Raw genomic sequence first — 20,241 nt, 5'->3', positions numbered from 1 at the left:
CGCCTTCCACCTCCAGATCCTTCTGTAACACCCACTCCGAGGCTGCACAGGCCTGCTCTAGAAGTCATTGCCATAGCAGCAGAGAGGTGGGTGGTGGGGTGGGAATGACTTACTTCTCGTTGTCATAGTAGAGCTTCCCAATGGCCCAAGCAATGATGATGGGGAAAGGGATGCCTGTGAATGAAACAAAGATGCATTTCAGCAGCTCTACTGATGGATGACCCCAGAAAAGGAGAGCAGAGGAAGGGGACGGTGCATTCGAGGGGTTCAGCTCTCAGCACCTTTTCCCATCCCGAAGGTATTTTCAGAATTCAGCCCCAGGATCTATTTTCCATGCAAGGGCTCACTTCAGTGACACATGCATTAAACAATGGAAGTATGAGAATGCACAGAGTGCAGGGAGTCATTTGAGGTCCTGGAATCATTATGGTGCAGCCCCAGATCCTGTTTATGAATCACCAGAGCAGGGATGGTACTTCTGAACATATACACAGTTGAGGGACTTTATTTCAGGTAGGCTTAGCCCCAGATTCTTAGCAAAGGGAAGCAGTTCTGGGCATCCGCAGAGTCAGAGTCCAGGCTCCATTTTCAATGCCAAAGCTAAGACCCGAAATTTAGGAAGTAATAAAGGTGAGTACTCTGAGTATGTAAAGTGTGCCTTTTCCTTACTGCTTACTAGCTGCAGATATATATGGCTGAATGGGGAAGGTATGGGGACATTGGTGCATTCTGTGTCCTCTTTACTTTGCCCACCCCATGCTATTAGGTGTGTATGCCATAGATCTCCCTCATATTCACCCACCGGATGAGACTAGGGAATTTTCCCCAAGAAGAGGCTACTACTGTCCTCTGGTTGTTCTTTACCCATTCCTTTCCTCAGTACTCACACCAGCCGATACAGATGAACATCCATTTCCGAAGCTTGTCTGTGGAATAGGTAAGGACGATAGCTGTGTGAAGGTAACAGCCCTCACCAAACATCCAGAAGAAATTCGTGACATGGAAATAGTTGTAGGCAGCAGTGACGAGCCGACACCAGGGCTACCGGATGGGAAACAGAGCAAGTCAGGAGGAGGAGTGCTAGGAAGCATCCAAACACCCAAATTCTACCCATCACCAGGTCCACTTTAGAATGGCGAACTGATCTGCCACCTCTATACAGCTTAGTTGCACATTAGCTTCCTTCCTCCACCTGCCTTCTTTTAAAAGTCCAGAAGAACAACGTTAAGACCCTCTTCCCTCTCTTAGAGCAAAACAATTTGTTAGATAGTTAACTTTAAAAGGAGTTTGTTTGGGACAGCCTTCCTTCCTCCACCTGCCTTCTTTTAAAAGTCCAGAAGAACAACATTAAGACCCTCTTCCCTCTCTTTTAGCAAAGCAATTTGTTAGACAGTTAACTTTAAAAGTTTGTTTGGGACAGCTATCGCATAGTGATGATTCTCGGTGTAGCTGTTGTTGCTGCTACAAATACAGAAGCGTTTGCAGTGGCAATGGAGCATCCAGTGGCAATAGACTATTATGGCAGTAGATTGTTACAATATTATACTACTATAGTAATCTAACAGCTGCCAATTTATAATAAAGCCGTCTGGGGGTATAAGGGAAATGGCAGCCATGGGGTCGAGAGCGGAGACAAGGAAAATGGCAGCCATGAGGGCAATGTTTTCAAAAATGCGTAACTTCCTATTCACACACCGTTCAAAAATGCTTTAACTATAATCTTCCCAAAAGATTCTATCAAACCAGGTTTGGAAAAGATCACAGCAAAGCAGGGAAGATTTCCTCCTTGCTTTGCTGCCATCTTTCCCAAACCTGGTTTGATACCATCTTTATGGATCTTTAAACTCAGCCAGGCATGCAGACCAAATCACAGATCCCACAATCACTGGACCAAGCTCAGGTGAACTTACCACATTGCTTTCGTGCACATCTGGATTCATGGTGAGCTGCACCACAAACCATGTGGCATTCCTCAAAATGAAGGCCGTGATCAGATTCCAATGGATAATATTTCGCAGGCAGCGGATACTCCTGAAGGAGGAAACAAACCATAATGAATGTCAGAGTGGAGAGGAACCCCAACGACGACTAAGTTCAACCCCTCCCAAGTTCGAGGCAGGATCCACCCTGCAGCATCTCCTTTCCTCTGTGTTCAGTTGATCTTGGGACCCCTCTCCATAGCTTTGCTCACCTCAAGCGCATAAAGAGGACAAAAGCCGCTAGCAAGGCTCCCAAGGAGATGCAGTGCCCAAGGTAGTTGATGATGACCGCAATGTGATAATGAAGTTTGCTTCTTTTCTGTTGGAGGAAAAGCACAACAACAGATTATACAACAGATTATATAGCACAGGAATGTGTGTGGGAAAGGAGCTAGATACATCTTGTTTCCAGACCATGGAATGTATAGATTTGGTGGATTGGATTGCCAGTCTAATCCACCAGTCCAATCTGGATTGCCAGTCCAATCTGGGGTCCAGCAGAATCTAGATCAGTGATTCCTTAGCATGGTGTCTAATATTCCCAATGCTATTTCTGCTGCCAACTTGCTTCTTCCCCAAAGCAAAGAGCCAGTCATGGCTTTCCTCTACCTTATTGAAACAAGAGGCACTTCAGAGATAGGAGTCACCTGCTCTTGTTGCCCACTGCCACTCAGAGTGGCAGCAGGATTTTTTTTTAAAAAAAACAGTGTTTGTGGCTTTATGTCATCTCCAGAAGAAAAATGGAATTGCCAGAGGGTAACTCTAGGAACTACCAGAAATTCTATAGTAGAACCATAGAACCAAAGAGATCGGAAGGCTTTGTTAATTTCCCCTCTTTGCAGAGCTAGGGAGATCACTGCTCAAAGAATTTGTTAGTTTCCTCTTTGCTTCCCTAAGGCTCTGTCAGTTTCACTTCCCCTTTTAAGAGGCAAAGAAGAAATAAACAAACCTTCTGAGCAGAGATCTCCCTGGCTCTGTAGAAAGAGGAAATTGACAAAGCCTTCCTATCTCTTTTAAAACCCAGCTTCCTGGCTAACATTGCAACCCCCTTCATGTGCTCCTCCTCATGTAATTTGTCTCTTGTAGCTTAGCTCAGGTCAGACCTGACCTGAGAACACTGTATTGTGTAGTTATCAGAGGCACTAGGGATGCCACCTCTGGGTACAGTTATTCCTTGAGATGTGGAGGCAGAGTCTGGAGAGGGCAGAGCTTGGGAAGGTTTGGGAGCTCAGCAAAGATGTGAATGTGGTGTCATACAGTCCACCCTCTGAAGCTGCTATTTTCTAAAGGGGAATGGACAATCAGTCATAATTCCAGGAGATCGCCAGGCCCCGCCTGGAGGCTGGCAACACTAGGCAGCACCGATTTTAGACTGCTGGAGAAACTTTTGATTAACTGCTGGTCTTTAGATTCTCAAATGGCAACTGCCACACGTCTGAGAGAGCTTTGGAGCAGCTCAAAACAGGTCACAACAACCAGCACTGCCTAATTTAATTGCAGTCTGTCCTGTACAAAATGAAGATCACAGGCTTTTGTACCATAGCCTAACTTCTTTTTGCACCCCCCTCCCTCTTTTAACCTCCAACTCGAGTAAGAGGTCTGGAGAACTCCACAGCCTGATCACTGCTTTGGGATATTTTAGCTGGTCCTAAGAAAAGGTATTAAACATTTTTTTTATTTTTTTCCCCCTGTGGATCATGATGGCTACTTACCATCTCTGAGCACTATCTAGTGGGACTGTTTGGCAGTGCATTCAAGACTAACATTCTGTCTCTCTACACAAGACATCTTACACAGAGACGCTCAACTGCAGAGAGATACAATGTTAGCTGGGAAGGGTAATTTTAAAAGACAAAGCCGGTGGAGATTCCTCAGAGGGTTTGTTAATTTAATCTTTGCCTCCCCAAAGGGTTTGTCAAGTTCACCTCTCTACACAAGGGTAGTTTAAAAAGACAGAGCTGGTGGAGATCACTCCTCAGAAAGCCTGTGTTCATGAGAAAGAGAGATTATAACAATGAAAGAGAGCAGTGGTTTGGGGGGAAAGAGGCCTGACCAAGTTGCACAGGGCTGGTGTGGCAGGCCCCTTCTCCCTCCTTCCCTCCTTTGGAGGGCCAGGGTCCTTTTCCTGGGCTGTTTTTTCCTTCCATCAGGGCTGGATCGATGGGGCGGCAGGGGGGGTAGTCTGCCCCCGGCGCTGCCAAAGAGGGGGCGCTGAGCATAGCTGCCAGCCCTGGGAGCGTGCGGGCAGCAGGACGGGGCGCGCTTGCTGCACGCCCCCTGTCCTGTGGGGCAGGCGAAAGGCAGCGCAGGTAGCTGGAGGCTGCCCACGCCATTTTCCTGCCACGCAGGACTGGGGCACATGGCAAGCCAGCCGCCCCCTGCTCTGTGGGGCAGGTGAAAGGCAGTGCGGGTGGCTGGGAGGCTGCCTGCGCCATTCACCTGCCCCGCAGGACAGGGGGCACGTGGCAAGCTGGCCGCCCCCTGTCCTGCGGGGCAGGCAAATGATACGGCCTCCCAGCCACTTGGACTGCCGTTGCCAGCTCCACAGTGCACCGGGACAGCTGGCTTGCCGCAGGGCGGCCCGTGCCGCCCTGTGTGGCGATGTCACGTAAGTCATGTCATCACGCAGCGCCGGGAGCATGCGCACTGCGCACATGCGCAAGTGTCCAGTCTTCAGTTCCCTGGGTACCGGCAACCATAGATCCGGCCCTGCCTTCCATCTATCCATCATGGAGGTCTGGGATAATCTAGATACCAGGTCATACAATTATTATCTTGGTGACGTTTACCTCTCCCAGGCCAGTCCTCCCACAGATATAGCTGAGGAACTGGGACTGAGAGGAGGAAATACAGAGCTGCTGCACTGTGACTGTTGTGACTGGAGCAGACCTCCCGGAGAAACTCTCAGGAATGAAAATAAATCATTGTAGAAGCAGAAGCTGTAGTCTGTATAGGAAAGATCAGCTTGCAGCCCTCAGAGGTTTAAGGTGCCGCAGTTCTCTTGCAAAGGGGGCGGCTCTTTCTCTCCCCATTAATTGCTAATTCACAAATGCGAGATGTGAGCTTCACAGCAAGGCAATTGGCTAATTTAATTAGCCAGCCATTCTCTCCTGTGACTTCTACCCGAGTGCCCCCTCCCTCCTTCCTGCCCCCAGGGACAACCAAACTTAATTGCCACTGCGGATATATCATGTTTCCAGGAACCTTTGCTAAATTCTAATTAAGTGACAGCCTTCTGGGATTTTCCAGATAATGGCTACACAATAAGAACTCTTTGCACTCCCCTCCCTCCCACACTCTGTGCCACACACAGGCTGCAAAGTCGGAAAATGTTTGCACTAGCCACTAGCGGTTATCACGGTGACAATCAAACTGCAGCAAATTCTTTACTGACTCAAATCTACTTACAAAGTGGGACAGACTGGAAATAAGATGAGACCTGGGGTTTAGGATTGCCAATGGGCCAGTTTTCCACTTGCTCGACTGTCCCCCCCCCTCTACTTTCTGGCCAGATGCCAGATGTGATTTCCCTCTTCAGATAAGTGAATGACCAGAAGCCAGGGGGCCAGTTTTAACAGTTTTGTACCATTTATGGCAGAGGAATTTGTTGTGCTACACCTTTAAGACCTTTGTGGCACTTAGACTTGCAGCCAGTTTTAACTTCCATTTTCTTCCCAGGTTTTACTTTGCCTCAAAAGCAGCTTCTCTAAAGCTATCTTTGTCTTTTCTGCTTCTCTTTCCCTTCTGTAGGGTTGCAGGATATAACTGAGACCCTGATGGGAGAAATCACGGGATGGGGACAAGGGATTTTGTGTTATATCAATGCACAGTTTTGGCCAGAAGTGACGTCATGGTGTCAGGGTGTCACTCTAGGATTCACTTAATCTCTATGGTTTACCCATAGAGTTTTGTGGGAATCCTAGAACCAACATGATGATGCCTCTTCCAGTTTTGCACCAGAAGTAATTTTTATGTACGCCAAATCACCCTCTCCCCATCCCCCCAACCTTTGAGCAGCAGCAGGGTCCAGGGATCCAGGCTGTGAAGTCTCCCGAGAGATCCATCCTCCTGTTATCTCCCCAGCAAGCAAGAGCAATAAAACCATGTACTTAAAGTCTAACCACATGTTAAAATGTTTACAAGTCCATCCCATGCCTGCCCCAGGATCTGTCAGACAGACTTGCCCTGTGAATTCCCCACTGAAACTTAATCCCAAGGTGCACAAGGACCCAATTGAATTGGGACCATGGCACACAGAGAGAAAAGGCTTAAACTTTCCTCCCACACCATTTTTCTTGACCTGAAACAGCCACAAAAAGTCATTATTTGCCCCACTGGGGAAATTTATAAACAGCCCATCAATGCACATCTAGCACACCACTGCATGCAAAGTTCCTCACTGGAGCAAACAGCAGCTCCTGGGGGCATTAACTCCATTCTCCCCATACGCCATGTCTCAATCCAAATCAGGCCCCCACATGCAGAGACATTTTCATCGGGAGGTTCCCAGTACACATCAGCTTGATAGGATCCAGAGCAGGGCCAGAAACAGCGTAATGGGGAGGTATGGCCTTAAATGAATTAATATTTTCTGGAGGTTCTGTCCCTTGGCCCATGGGCTCTGCCCTTTAACTCCAGTGGTTCCAACTCTAGGTGGGTGAACCCTGGGCTAGGCACTGCCCTTGAATGGGGCCTGCCCCTTGCCAGATTTGTGTCTTTCAAGAACTGGTAACCCTGTCTGGCACAGAAATAGCCTACTATGAAAGAAGATGAGGCAGCAGATTACTGGTGGCAGAGAAGAAGACAAAGTGGTAGAATCGACCAAGAAAGTCTCCTCTACAAGCTTCACTGAAATGTCCCATTGAGGGTCATTCTGATGCCTGTGCGTTAAAAGACCATGGAGACCCACATTCAAATTCCCACTCAGCAATGAAGCTCACTTGGTGACCTGGACTACTCACTCTCTGTTAGCCTAGCCTACCTCACAGGGGTGTTGTGAAGATAAAATGCAGGGTGGAAAATTGTATGAGCTCTTTGGAGGAAGGATATGATAAGAATATGTGGACAAAGAGTTCCATGGGGTTGAAAGGCACATTATATAAACTATATCAATAATATAATTAGATATAGTGGTAATTATAATTATAATATAGTGGTTCGAATCCTCACTCTGCCATGAAAGCTTGCTGGGCAACCTTGGGCCAGTCACTCTTTCTTAGCCTAACTTACCTCATAAGGTTGTCATTGTGGGTATAAAATGGAAGAAGGGAAAACGATACTGTAATCTGCTTTGGGTATGAATAAGTAAATTGAAAGGTCTTGGATTAAAACAATCACAGAATGCTTTGGAAGAAACAATGGCAGTGAAACCAATCCCAATTAGCAGCGCAGAGACGTGGGTTTTTGTAAAGCGGATCCCACACCTGTTTTGCACTCTCTCAACCTGACTGGGGATCAGTGTCAGTTCTTCTAATCCCCATGGTGGAGGAATACGGGCTTAAACTTAACGTGCAGTTCATACCTCTTCATTGAGGATCTCTTGACACTGGGAGTAATTCACACGAGTTGCCCAGCTCCCATTGGCAAAGCACTCTCTGTAAACATTGTCTGGAAAAGAAAGGAGTAGGGAAAGATTTAGCAGTGCCAGCAGCAAAGAGCTCAAAAGGATTCAGGGACGTGCTCATCTGACCCACAGAGGTGCCTGCCCACTAGAATTACCAGCTTTGGGTTGGGAAATTTCTGGAGATTTGGGGGTGGAGCCTGGAGAAGACAAGCTTTTAAAAGGTTAAGATCCTCAATGGAGTAGAATGCCATAGATTCCACTTTCCAAAACAGCCATTTTCGCCAGGAGAACTGATTTCTGTCATCTGGAGATCAGATGTAAATCTAGGAAAGCTCCAAGCTCCACCTGAAGGCTTGCAGCCCTACCATTTTTCTTGCCACAGCCCCTCACACTCACCACTTACCTCACACTCACCAAATACCCCCAATCACCAGAGGACCAAATACCCCCAATCACCAGAGGCAATAGCATTTGGTACTTGCTATTGCTGCAGCAATGTTATAATGATCTATAGCCATGACCTACTAGGCTTTTCAGGTTTCATTTTTTAAAAGTAAGTCTCGAGCCATTTTTGTTGTGAAGATATGCTTTCTCTTTATATCTCCACAAAAGGGAGTGGGGGTGAAGAGGGGCCAGCAGGGACGATGGCACCGAGTGGCCTGCTGGGAGATCTCGGTGCAGTCCGTGGCAGGTGCTGGGCCTTGCCTTGGGAGAGGGTCCTTGGGGAGCAGGGTGGGACTCCATTAGAGGGTGGGAGATTTAAGAAGGGCAGAAAACCCCAGCTGGGGAGAAGAGTGGGAGGACTGACCCTGCTGTAAGGGCAGCTTCCCAGGTGGAGAGAGAGTTTAGGCCCCACTTTCTCCCCGCTACATCTGAGGCCACAGAAGGGGGAGCCCTTGGAGGGGATTCATGGTTGAGGCCGGCAAGGCGGTCCAAGGCAGGAGCCCCCTTTTCAGGGGAAGCAGCACCTGGCAGCGGCACAATGGTGGACTGATGGACAGTGGACACGACAGACGGTAAGGTTCACAGTGTTTCTAAGGGTGTAACTCTGTTTGGGATTGCCCTGTTAATTGTCACCTACTTGAAAAAACCCATTTCAAGGCAATGTAGGGATCTGAAGTCACATGGTCTGAAAAATGATATGAATTATTTCAGCAATTTAAACCAGGATGCCATGGGATAGGCAATATTTTGCAAGTGTTTGATCTAAAGTCTGAACCATGAAGCTTATTAGATGACCCTAGGCCAGCCATTGTCTCTCAGTCTAAGCTACCTTACAGAGCTGTTGTGAGGATACAGTGGGTAGCAGAGAGCCATGCATGCTGCTCTGAGCTCCATGGAGAGTCAGGATAAAACTGTATTGGACAAATAGAGATCTTGGCATGTTCAATTTTTTTAAAATAATTTTTATTGGATGAGGCAATATATAATAATTGATTAATACATTAAACTTATCCAAATTAACCCTTCTACTTAGATATATATTCCCCACCCCCCTCCCCACCCCCCTTTTCTTTGTTGACTTCCAACAACACTCGAACCCTCCGTTTATTCATAGATATTATTATTACACTATATTGCTATTACTTTTACCATGGTAAAGATCTTAATATATTTTTCTTTTATTAGAGTCTTTTTATATAAAATTTAAAATCCTTCCAAAGACCACAATTGTCCTTTAACATCGCATTTCTTTTCCAAATATTTCTTAAGTTTCTTCCAGTCCTCCAAAAAAGTTTCTGGATCTTGCTCATTCAAATTTCTAGTTATTTTATCCATTTTGGCCATGTACAACAGTTTTCTTGTCCATTCATTAACATTCGGTATTTCTTCTTTTTTCCAATATTGAGCATATAAAATTCTTGCTGCTACTAACATATAATATAACAATGTCTTATCCTTTCTATTAACCTCTTCTAAGTGTAAAGATAATAATCATATTTCAGGATTTTTAGCAACATTATATTGTAATATTAAAGACATTTCAGCACATATTTTAGACCAGAAGTCTCTAGCCTTTTGGCAAGTCCACCACATATAAAACAAAGAACCTTCGTGCTCCTTGCATTTCCAACATTTGTTTGATAACTGTTTATTAGCAATGGCTAATTTTTTTGGTGTTAAGTACCATCTATACAATATTTTATATCCATTCTCTTTGATACTGGTACAAGTTGATATTTTTAAGGTATTTTTCCATAATTGTTCCCATGCTTCCATGGCTATTTCCTTGTTGCAATTTATAACCCACTTTACCATTTGAACCTTTACTGTTTCATCTTCTGTGAACCACTTCAATAACAACTTATACATTTTGGATATTACCTTAGTATTGTCTCCCAGTAATATCTCTTCCAAGTCTGAGTTTTGGGTTCTAAAACCTACCTTCCTTTGCTCTGAGTCAAATAAGTCTTTAATTTGCCTATATTGTAACCAACCATATTTAAATGGCAAATCCTCATTTCACTTAAGTTTCAACTCATCATTTTCTAATATTGTTAATTCTTTGAGGGTAAGCCATTCTTTTCCCTGGTATTCCAAGGCATGTCCAATTTTTCACAGGCAATGTTGGTCAAAATGGGAGTAACCTCGGCTGGCCAAGATCATGTCCAGTAGGTTTCATGCTCAAGTAGGGGGATGCTGCTGTCCTCTCTTGCAGAAGTCAAGCCTTTCTGAAACTGTGATGCAATCCTGCCAACACACTGGGATTCTATCATTGCCATCCCAAAAAGCAAGCAATTATTTCCTCTTAGAGCAGTTTCAGGGAAGGACAAGCCAGAGCCCCGTCAACAGAACCCACCTCTTCCAAAGCAGAGAGACCCTCCAGTGTACAGCACAGCAAATCATCCTCACATGTGAACCATTTAGTGTTTGTAGAGTCTGAGGGGGCTTTGTTTGGGAATTACATAGCAGCCCATGCTCCTTCCTTAGAGCCCAACCAAATGGAGCCCCCACAGTAGTTACTTCTGGGCCGGGAGGCACTCACTGAGTGCAGTCAAAGCCTGCCTATAAACAACATGCAAGTACTAGAGGTTTGGGAAAGGTTTGAGGGGAGGGAAGGCAGAGGTTACAGTCTTCCCCTCCAGTTGCAGCGGTGTTTTTATTATTTATTTCCCACTCTGCTTGGCAGCCCAATTTTAATCCCCATTTGCATCTGCACACAGAATGACTGAATTTGAAAACAGATTAAAGATTGCAACCAACCCCCCAGGCCAGGAGCACAGCAGAGCATTGTTGGACTCAATATGAAAGAGGCCAGTAGTCTCTTGTGGGGATGTGATTTCCTGTGTTTTCTCTTCAACTAGGGCTATCAGGATAAGTTTAAGTGCATTTATGATGCAGGGCTTTTTTCTGGGAAAAGAGGTGGTGGAACTCAGTGGTGGAACTCAAGACCGCACAATGACGTCACTTTGGGTCAGCTAGAACAAGGGGGTGTTTTTTAAAGTTTAAATTGCCCTCGGCGAAAATGGTCACATGGCCGGTGGCCCCGCCCCCTGGGAGTTTAGATTGCCCTCTGTCTGGAGATCAGGGGGCGGGGACACTGGCCATGTGACCATTTTTAAGATGTGCTGGAACTCCATTCCACTGCATTCCCACTGAAAAAAAGCTCTGTTTATGTGTAATATGTAGTTTGGCTCAAACAAAAAGGTTTCCAAAAAAAAGCAGGAAGCAATGGCATTTAGTTTGTGCCAGCTCTAATCCATCCATAGCCATAGAATCTGCCCCCAAGGAAAAATAAATCCCATTTGGGGCAGCTTCCCTAATGGTTGGCTGACTAAGACCAGCAGGAGAAATAGTCAAAATGACATTTGACACCATTAAATGCAATATTCCAAAATATTTCAGTCTTTTGAAATAACTTGGTAAACTCTCCCTCTCTTGAATATCCCCATCTCTGGGGAAGTCTTTGCCCAGGTGTGATAACTCATAACTCTATTACATTTTGCAGCTTTGTGATTGACAACAATCACTACATTTAAATACAAAAATAGCGCTTTTTGAACTATCATCTGCCTAGCTCAGAACAAAGCAAAGAGTGGGAAGTTTTCCCTTCTTCAGCTCTATTAAATGCCAATTTTCAGCAAAATGTTTTGTTGAAAAAGAAATATTCAAAGATACTACAGAAGACATGTGAACTCCAGTCCACAATACATGTGCCACAGAACACACTGCTAGAGTTTTTTTTCCTATAAGAGATTTGTACATATATCGCTTCTGTAATTTGCCATCGTGGAAGGCCTTGGTTTTAGGTGTATAAAATGGAACTCAATCAACTTCATAGATACATAACAACAACACTTGATTTATATATGACCTTCAGGAAAACTTAACACCCACTCAGAGTGGTTTACAAAGTGTGTTATTATCCTCACAACAATCACCCTGTGAGGTGGGTGGGGCTGAGAGAGCTCCGAGAAGCCATGACTGACCCAAGGTCACCAAGCTGGCTACAAGTGGAAGAGTGGGGGACTCAAACACGGTTCTCCAGAATAGAGTCCTGCCATTCTTAACAACTACATCAAACTATGAACTACTACCCACAAAAACATAGTTCACATTGAATTTATTCATCTCTAAGGTGCCACAAAGCTCTCCACAGCTTCCAATTCCAGATACTTTGGTGGAACAGCCATGGCCTCCCACCATACAAAATGAGGACTGTGTGGTCCTGGACATGAGCGAGCAGTACGCATGATCTCAAGTGAAATCTAATGGGATCTGTTTCCGTGGTACCTAATAGCCAGTCCCCAGTTGTGGCAGACTCCAATGATCTAGGGGGAAAGGGAAAAAGCAGGAGGCGGGGAATCTCTTCCTAACCCCCATGGGCCACAACTGAGGCATTAGACCGCAAGTCACGATTTCCCCATCAAATTTATCCTGACTTTTACCCACATTCTTACAAGTGCATAAGGAAGACCATTCCAGACATACTTTATAACCAGAGTTTTAACTGGTACATGAGCCACCAATATGTTCACAGAGGAACAATAATGGCTCGACAGCTTCTTCCATGCATATTTTAAACAAAGATCTTTCCTTTTGCAAATGCATCGTCCAGAACTGCTTTATCAAGGAGAAGAACAGACTGGAGACTCTCTTGCTCTTTTCTTGCTGAAAAAGCTATTCCTGAGCTGCTTTTATTCTGGGACCCAGTACAAATTCCTGACCTCCTAATGTGTTCTAAACTCACCATCTTTTCGTTAACTCCAGCTTTGGCTTTCAGTGCCCCACAGAGACCCTTCCCTACCAATTTCACTTCAGATGTTATGTCTCTCAAGCATTTCCCCTACTTACTTGTTGTGTTGTATCTCACGCCGAAGAAAAATTCAGGACATGGGCGGGCCACAAGCTGTCCTGCAGCACTATGAGGCCAACATGTACCAATCAGGTCCACTAAGGCATTGCACTGGGGACCTGTAGGGACAGATGTAGAGAAGAATGAGCAGAACATGTTGACATTGTTGATCTCACAATGCCCATACAGTCCGGAAACCCAGAAGGCGAAAGCAAATGGAAGGTGGTTATATATTTTAATATCTGGCATAAGGAATGATCTCGATGAAGAATTTATCAAATCAGCATCTTTGATCACTTGTTCAGTTTACAAACCACGTGTATCTCTTAGAAGCATCTATACCTGTGACGAGCTCACGGGTTCCACACACTTATTATCATTACAAATCATTAAATGGATCTGGAGAATGCACTGGCCCCTGAAGATACTAAAGTTGCCCATTCATTCTTCAGCATCAGCCAGCTCTTGTGGAGATGTTACTGTTGGCTGCTGCACAGTTTTGAAACATTTTGCCAACCCTGCTTAGCTTCTGAGATCTGACAAGGCTGGGCTAGCCTGGACCATCCAGGTCAAGGAAGTTGTTTCACCTTACAAATGTTCTTTTGGTGTTTCAACCGCCTGACATATTCTATGCGGTCAGCATACATGTACATTTCACTGGATAGATATGAGACAAGCACTAGCCATTGGATGAGGCTTCCAGGAACAAGATATTTTCATGCATGCATTTGATCTATACCCAGTAATGATCTACTTGAGATTTGTTTGCTAACCCTTACATGGAAGTATTTCCTGCAGAGAAACATTTGCAATGTTTAAAGCAGCTTTCGGTGCCTAACTACATGATGTATTGGCCCACTGGATTCCATCTGGGGATCCATCTCAGGTCTTGTAACGTACAACGTGTGCTGAGACTTGTTTGGCACGTCTAGCAATTTTTAAAGTCCATTTTAAGGTACATATGGGCCTGACTAGGATTGGAGCCATGACACATACGGAGAGGGCCTTAAGCCTCTACCCCCAGACACCATTTTATTGCCCTGAAATGGCCGCAGAGAGTAGCTATCTGCCCCACTGGTAGGGATAGGACTACATATAAGTTTCCCCGATAGAGCACACAGCTGCTCCCCGGGGTCATTTCAGGTAGGGAAAATGGCACAGAGTGGAAGTTGTAAGCCTCCTTTCATTGCATGCTAAGGTTCTTATATATAAAATGAACTTAATAGCTTTAAACTTGTTTTTAAAATTGCTGGGAACTCCAGTGCATGTCTGGCTTTACATACTAGTGGATCTATGGATAGAATTAAGGAAATGGACATGTAGCCATATCATTACACATGCAGCCCATAATAGGGCAAACAGCAGCTCCCCAGGGCCATTTCAGGTTGGGAAAATGATACAGGAGCCATTATTTGCCCCACTGGGGAAACTTATGTGTAGCCCACCAATATGCATGTTTCCCCAATGGGAAAAGAGCAGCTTGCCAAGGCTGTTTTGGGTCAGGAAAAGGAGAAAGGGAAAGGCATAAATATCCTCTTTCTCTGAGCCACGGTCCCAATTCAGATCAAGCACAGAGCTCCTGGAACACATGGGTGATACACCTGGGAGAAATATATCATGTAGTTAGGCCCTCATAGACCTTGAAGACCTGCTGTTCAGCAATACTTGCTTACCTCTTCATTTATTCCCAGCCTTTCTCCCCAATGAAGACTCAAAGAAGATTCCATCATTCTCCTCTCTTCCATGTTATCCTCACAACAGCCCTGTGAGGAAGGCTGAGAGTGTGTGATTAGTCCAAGGTCAGTCAGCAACCATAGCAGAGTAGGGATTTGAACCTGGGTCTCCCATATCCTAGTCTGACACTCTAACCACTATACAACACTGGATCCAACCCATAACAACTCAAACTAGATTACTTCCATGTTTATTTTAAACTATTCCCCCCCCCCCCCTTACCCAAATACAGCATCTGAGATTGCTTTATCAAAGAGAACAACATTGCAGGGAGAGAGGGAAGCGTCAGCCCTTTCTTCCCAGGTCATTTTCTCAAGAAGAAAAAACACCCTTGTGGTACTTTTACTTCAACTGGAGGAAAAATGTGGGTACCTATAAATTTTCCCCAGAGCGGCAAATACATCTCAAGGGCAGCTTTTTCCAGTGAGAAAATGTCAGGGAAAGAAAAAAGTCATTCGCTCTCTCCCCTCACCATTCTTCTCCTCAATAAAGTAATCCCCAAGTGTTGCTTTTGTGAAAGAAGTCATTTAAAAGAAACATCAAAGAAACCTTAATGTGTAAGCCCTGATTTTATATAAAGCCTCTTCATATGTTTGTTTGTAACAGCATGACATGGTGAGAGTACACTGGAGCATAGGGCCGTAGGCTTTTGATATATTCCAGACCAATGATTTCTATGAAGTCTGAGGGCTTTCCTACACAGCTTCTGTTCCTAAAACTTCCCCTCCTTGCCCAATTTGATATCGGGGCCATATGGCTTGCCACATTTGCAGAAGGCACCCAGGCCCTATCTTTGAATGGTGCCACTTCACGCTTCCTTCCCTCCCTCCCTCCCTCCGGAATGTTGAACTTAATTAGCCTCTGGCCTCTGTTATTAAGAGAATCATTTCTGAAGACTTCTGGAATTAGCTTCTGCAAATTACTTACCACCAAGCTGCAAACAGCAGCCTCTCCTCCAGCGTGCCCCAGAACAGGCAGTTCTCCAAAAAACTATCATATCCATTGCCAAGAAAATTGCATCTCTGAACTACAGCCCACAAGGAGCTGTTCACTCACTTGAAAGGTGGGGATTCAAAGCCTTCTGTTTTTATCTCCGGTTGGAAATCTGTCGCCATCCAGATTCTCTCAGCAGCATTACAAACATAGCAATAACAGTTCCCCTACCCTACCCCCAGCCCTGCCAATGGCAGTCAGTACAGAGAGTGGACAACTCTGGGGCAGAAATTAATTTCGGGGAGCAAATTCTAACTCCCAGTTTGCTTGCAATGATTCAAAATACTGGGACAAGGATAAATTTCATGCCAATACCAAGCAGAGGTCACTCACTGAGGGAATTTATCAGCCATCTCTCCAATGCCCTGCCCCAGGTGGCTGTCAGGTAAAATCAATACCAAAACACTGTAGCATCATCTTAATAGTTGTTACATTGGGTTGGATCCTGCCAGCTTTTTCGCTTAATCGCACTCAATCTGTATTGCAGCCCTCTGCCCATATGGCTTTTGTACATAGAGGTAACCATGAACTCCTCCATAGCCTTTTTGGGTGGTCAATGAGCTCTCCTTCCTTTTCACCAGAAGAAAAGCTGGTCAGCTCAGTCCCATTATATTTATAGAAAAAAGCCCAATGTAAGCAGGGAAGACCGCAGCCATTAACTCCTGCACTCTGGTGTTGTTCCTACAGTGCCTCTCAATAGGGGTCACCAGTCAGAATGACCCAGAGATATTTGAGTAGAATTCAATCAAAGTGTTGAATTAATCCTTTCGGAACTCCCAGTGATGCTTTTGTACCTTGGGCACCTGTGAATTTCCCAGCCCATTTCTTTGGAAGCCAAGCAACAGCGACGGGGGCAAAAGAGGACACAGTTTAATCAGAACCCAACAGACTGACTTTAAAAAATATATTTAACACTCTTTGTTCAAGCGCAGGTTGTACGTAGGCAGAATCCATTGCAGAAATGGTTTATCCATTTTCCATTCATGCTCTTGATTCAATATCCATGCTTGAAATTGGTAACAGAAGGCAGGCACAACTATTTCTGAACCTTCCTTTTCTAACTGCTGGAATGGTGTATGTGTGACAAGCCAACTGGCAGAGACTGTTATTTTCATTTGGCTTCATATTTGCCACTCTATCTAGACTTAATGGCAAGTTCTGAATGCAAGCGTTTCTTGGATAGAATCACTATTCAAAAGCAATATACAGACTGAGCAGGGGGCACAGTGGCTAGCAGGAACATTTGAAGATCACCTTTACCATGGGTCCTTGCCTAGTGGTGTCTACTTTACCAGGCAAAAGTTCTCTGGAATGTAGGTTTGCTAACTCTGGTTTAGGAAATTCCTGGAGATTTTAAAGTGGACTTGGAGAGTAGAGTTGCCAATTCCATGTTGAAAAATTCCTAGAGAGCTGAGGGTGGAGCCTGGGAAAGGCAGGGTTTGGGGAAGGGAGGGACCTTAGCAAGGTATAAGGCTGTAGAGACTACCATCCAACACAGCCATTTTCTTCAGAAGAAATTATCTCTATTATCTGGAGATCAGTTGTAATTCTGGGGGAGTCTCCAGGCCCCGCCTGGAGGCTGGCAATGTTACTGAGAGGGTGGAGGGAACTCAGCGGGGATGTGATGCCATACAGCCTGCTCTCCAATGCTGCAACTAGATCTAGGAAAACTGATCTCTATCTTCTGGAGAGCAACTGCAGTTCAAGAACTCCATGCCTCCTTGAGGCTGGCAATTCTTCCAAGGCAAGAATCCTTTCTAAGGCTTACAATTTTTTAATGGAAATACTGGTGGTTTGAACTTGAGGGACCTCTTGCATTGCAAATCATGTGTTCTCTTCCTAAGCAGCTGCTTCTCCTCTGCGCAGCAATACTAGCCCTGTTCCCCCTTCCCAAATCAATTTCCCACCTGGCAGATCAGCAGCTGCTGATCCCTTCCACACAATCTCTTGATGGGAGGGAGACTGGCTTCAGTTCTCACCCCGACAGGTAGAAGCAATTCATAGCCGAGATATTCAACTACTCATTATCCCCCATCAAGCACCGATTTACACCAAAACCTACAGGGAAAACCGTTGTGCAGAACGGACCAGAAGTGTAAAACAGAGGTCATTTTCACACTGCTTACCGGCCACGGAACATTGCGTTGAGCTCCCAGAACGGCAGCGTCTTCCTGGCATGATTTCGCGCAAGAACATTCTCACGCGAGAACGTTCTCACGCAAAATCGCACCAGGAAGACTCTGCCCTTCCGGAAGCTTGACGCGATGTTCCGTGGCCAGTAAGCAGTGTGAAAATAGCCAGAATTATTAATTTTATAAAGTGAATTAAGGTTGTAGTTAATAGTGGAATTTAAGGCAGTCCGCTGTATATATTATGTGGTGCTTACTGAATTGTCTTTTAAAATTTTGTAATCCAGTTTTGTTGAATGGAAGTTGTCTCATGTTTTTCACTGCATTATTCATCAGTTTTGTAACTCCTACTTTACTATCTGCATAAATCTGTTTTAGTGCAATGTTCTCTAATTTTGTTCACAGTTACTATGTTCTTACTACATAGTTTTGAGTTGTAATCTCTTTTATAAATAAAACAATCTGCCTTGAGTCTCAGCAAGAAAGGTGGTTTATAAAAGAAGTAAAATAAATAAGTAAAAGAAGTAAAATAAATAAATCAACAGGCAAACAGCGTGGATTAGGGGTGTGCTCCAAGTAAATTTCTGTTTCAGTTCTAGGGGATTCTGTTTCAGTTCTAGGGGATTTCAGTGTCAGCTCAAAACTGATCCATTTGGTTTTTTTTTGTTTTCCTGAACCACACACATTGACTGCTTATGAGTAAACACATGCTATTATTTTCAAGGTGGGTGGTGGGGAAATTTGGCTCTGGGGCAGCTGTTTTTGCAACCAACAACACCAAAATCGCACAGACAGTCCTTCCTTCAAACTATTGACCCACCAAGTTTGAGAGTGAGGTTCCATGTTTATGAATGATTCAGGGAAGGCACGCGTCAAAGTGAGTGTTGAGCTTCACACAGACACATGCTGCTCTTTTCAAGGGGGTGGTTGTTGCCGAGCTGGCCTTTCCTTGCATTGTGCCTAAAAGTGCACAGAAAGGGATGGTGATGGCGACACTGGTGCAGATGGCACTATGCCATCTACTGCTCCCCTCCCCAGGGCAAAGAAAACCTTTTATCTGACAGCGTTTGGAGAGGGAGAGTGGCACAGAATTAGGGTTGCCAGCTCCAGGTTGGGAAATTCCTGGAGATTTTGGGGGTGGAGCCTGGAGAGGGTATGGTTTGGTGAGGGGAGGGACCTCAACAGGGTAAAATGACATAGATTCCACTCTCCAAAGCAACCATCTTCTCCAGGGGAACCGATCTCTATGGGCTGGAGATCAATTGTAATTGCAGGAGATCTCATTCTCAAGCCACCACTTGGAGGTTGGCAACCTTACGTGACAGAATCCACCTTCAAAAACAGCTATTTCGTCCAGGAGAACTTCTCCCTCTAGTCTGGAGATCAGTTGTAATTCTGGATGATTTCCAGGCTCCACTTGAAAGTTGCCAATCTTAGTTCAGAACTTGGGGGGGGGGGGAGAACCAGGTGAGTCCCCCCATCTGTAAGTGGGCTTTCAGCAACTGCAAAAGGTAGGGCTTGTGAAAAGCCAGTTGGAAGAGCTGTTTTAAATGGAGGTTTCTGCTTTCCAATATAATGAAGGTTGTTTCAAATTAAGCACCTTAAATGTCAGGCCCTTCATCAGAACCTCTAATTTGCATCTCTCAGGAGTAAGCTGACCAGATCTCTCCAGAGTATTTACAAACACTTGAGGGTACTTAAAGCTAAATGGGCAGCTATTAGCTAGGCAAGATGGAAAGGGTAGGGAGCTAAGTACAGCCAGCACACATTCTAAGGAAGAAAGATGGGCTTGGCTGACCCCCAAGGTAGAATTCTGCTCTTTTAAAATGCAAGCAAATGATGTCATGCTGGCCAAGACTCTGCAGTCCTGTCCTATGTAATCACAGCCTCTGACCATATTGTTGTATGATCATATCCCACATTGTAATTTAAATCGAAATAAATATGCCAACTGTACACAATTCTGTGGGTTCAAACCTTGGGAATATCTGATGGCCCACTTAATGGTAACAAATCCTAAATCACTTGAGTGTTCAAAGGACTACCTTAAGGTTAGTTTCCAAGGCTCTGCTTTGGTACCCCCCTCTGCAGAGGTTAGGCAAGCTGAAACCAGGGGCAAGGCCTTTTCTGCAGTGACACCAGTCTGTGAAATATATTTCTTGGATTCAGCATCACCACCGTCTTTTAGATGGCAACAGAGAACCATTTTATTCACCTAATGAGGTTGCCAACCCCCTCAGTAAGACCAGGGGGGATCTCCTGCCCCCCTCCCCCTCCCCCCTGGCTGGTGGGAGGAAAGGCACCTGGAGAGGAGGGGGGTGCTTCCATATCATGCTGGAAAATGATGTCATTTTTTGGTGTTATGTGTGGGCATGGGAGATAAGTTCCTGCTACTCCCCCCCCCCCTCACCGGGTTGCCCTCTAGAAGACTGGGCATCCCTTTCACCCCATCATTTAGTTGATGGTATCTTTTATTTCATTGAATTGGACGGGGCCTCCAGGGTCATCTAGTCCAACCTCCTGCACAATGCTGAAAATTCACAACTA

At 45.1% G+C, this 20,241-nt stretch overlaps 1 protein-coding gene across 1 annotated transcript in view; it reads right to left on the bottom strand.

Annotated features, from left to right (window-relative positions):
- CRHR1 (corticotropin releasing hormone receptor 1) overlaps positions 1-20,241 on the bottom strand; it is a 65,265-nt gene that overhangs the window by 23,533 nt on the left and 21,491 nt on the right. Inside the window, exons 3-8 of the mRNA XM_054993701.1 lie at positions 12,838-12,957; positions 7,501-7,586; positions 2,192-2,298; positions 1,911-2,031; positions 888-1,041; positions 114-174 (exon numbers count right to left, since the gene is read on the bottom strand). Of these exons, the coding sequence (XP_054849676.1) occupies positions 114-174; positions 888-1,041; positions 1,911-2,031; positions 2,192-2,298; positions 7,501-7,586; positions 12,838-12,957 (649 nt within the window). The remainder of the gene's footprint in view (positions 1-113; positions 175-887; positions 1,042-1,910; positions 2,032-2,191; positions 2,299-7,500; positions 7,587-12,837; positions 12,958-20,241) is intronic.

This window comes from Eublepharis macularius, chromosome 12, assembly GCF_028583425.1.
Source record: "Eublepharis macularius isolate TG4126 chromosome 12, MPM_Emac_v1.0, whole genome shotgun sequence".
Classification (NCBI taxonomy): domain Eukaryota; kingdom Metazoa; phylum Chordata; class Lepidosauria; order Squamata; family Eublepharidae; genus Eublepharis; species Eublepharis macularius.
This window is presented reverse-complemented; position numbering and strand designations above follow the sequence as displayed.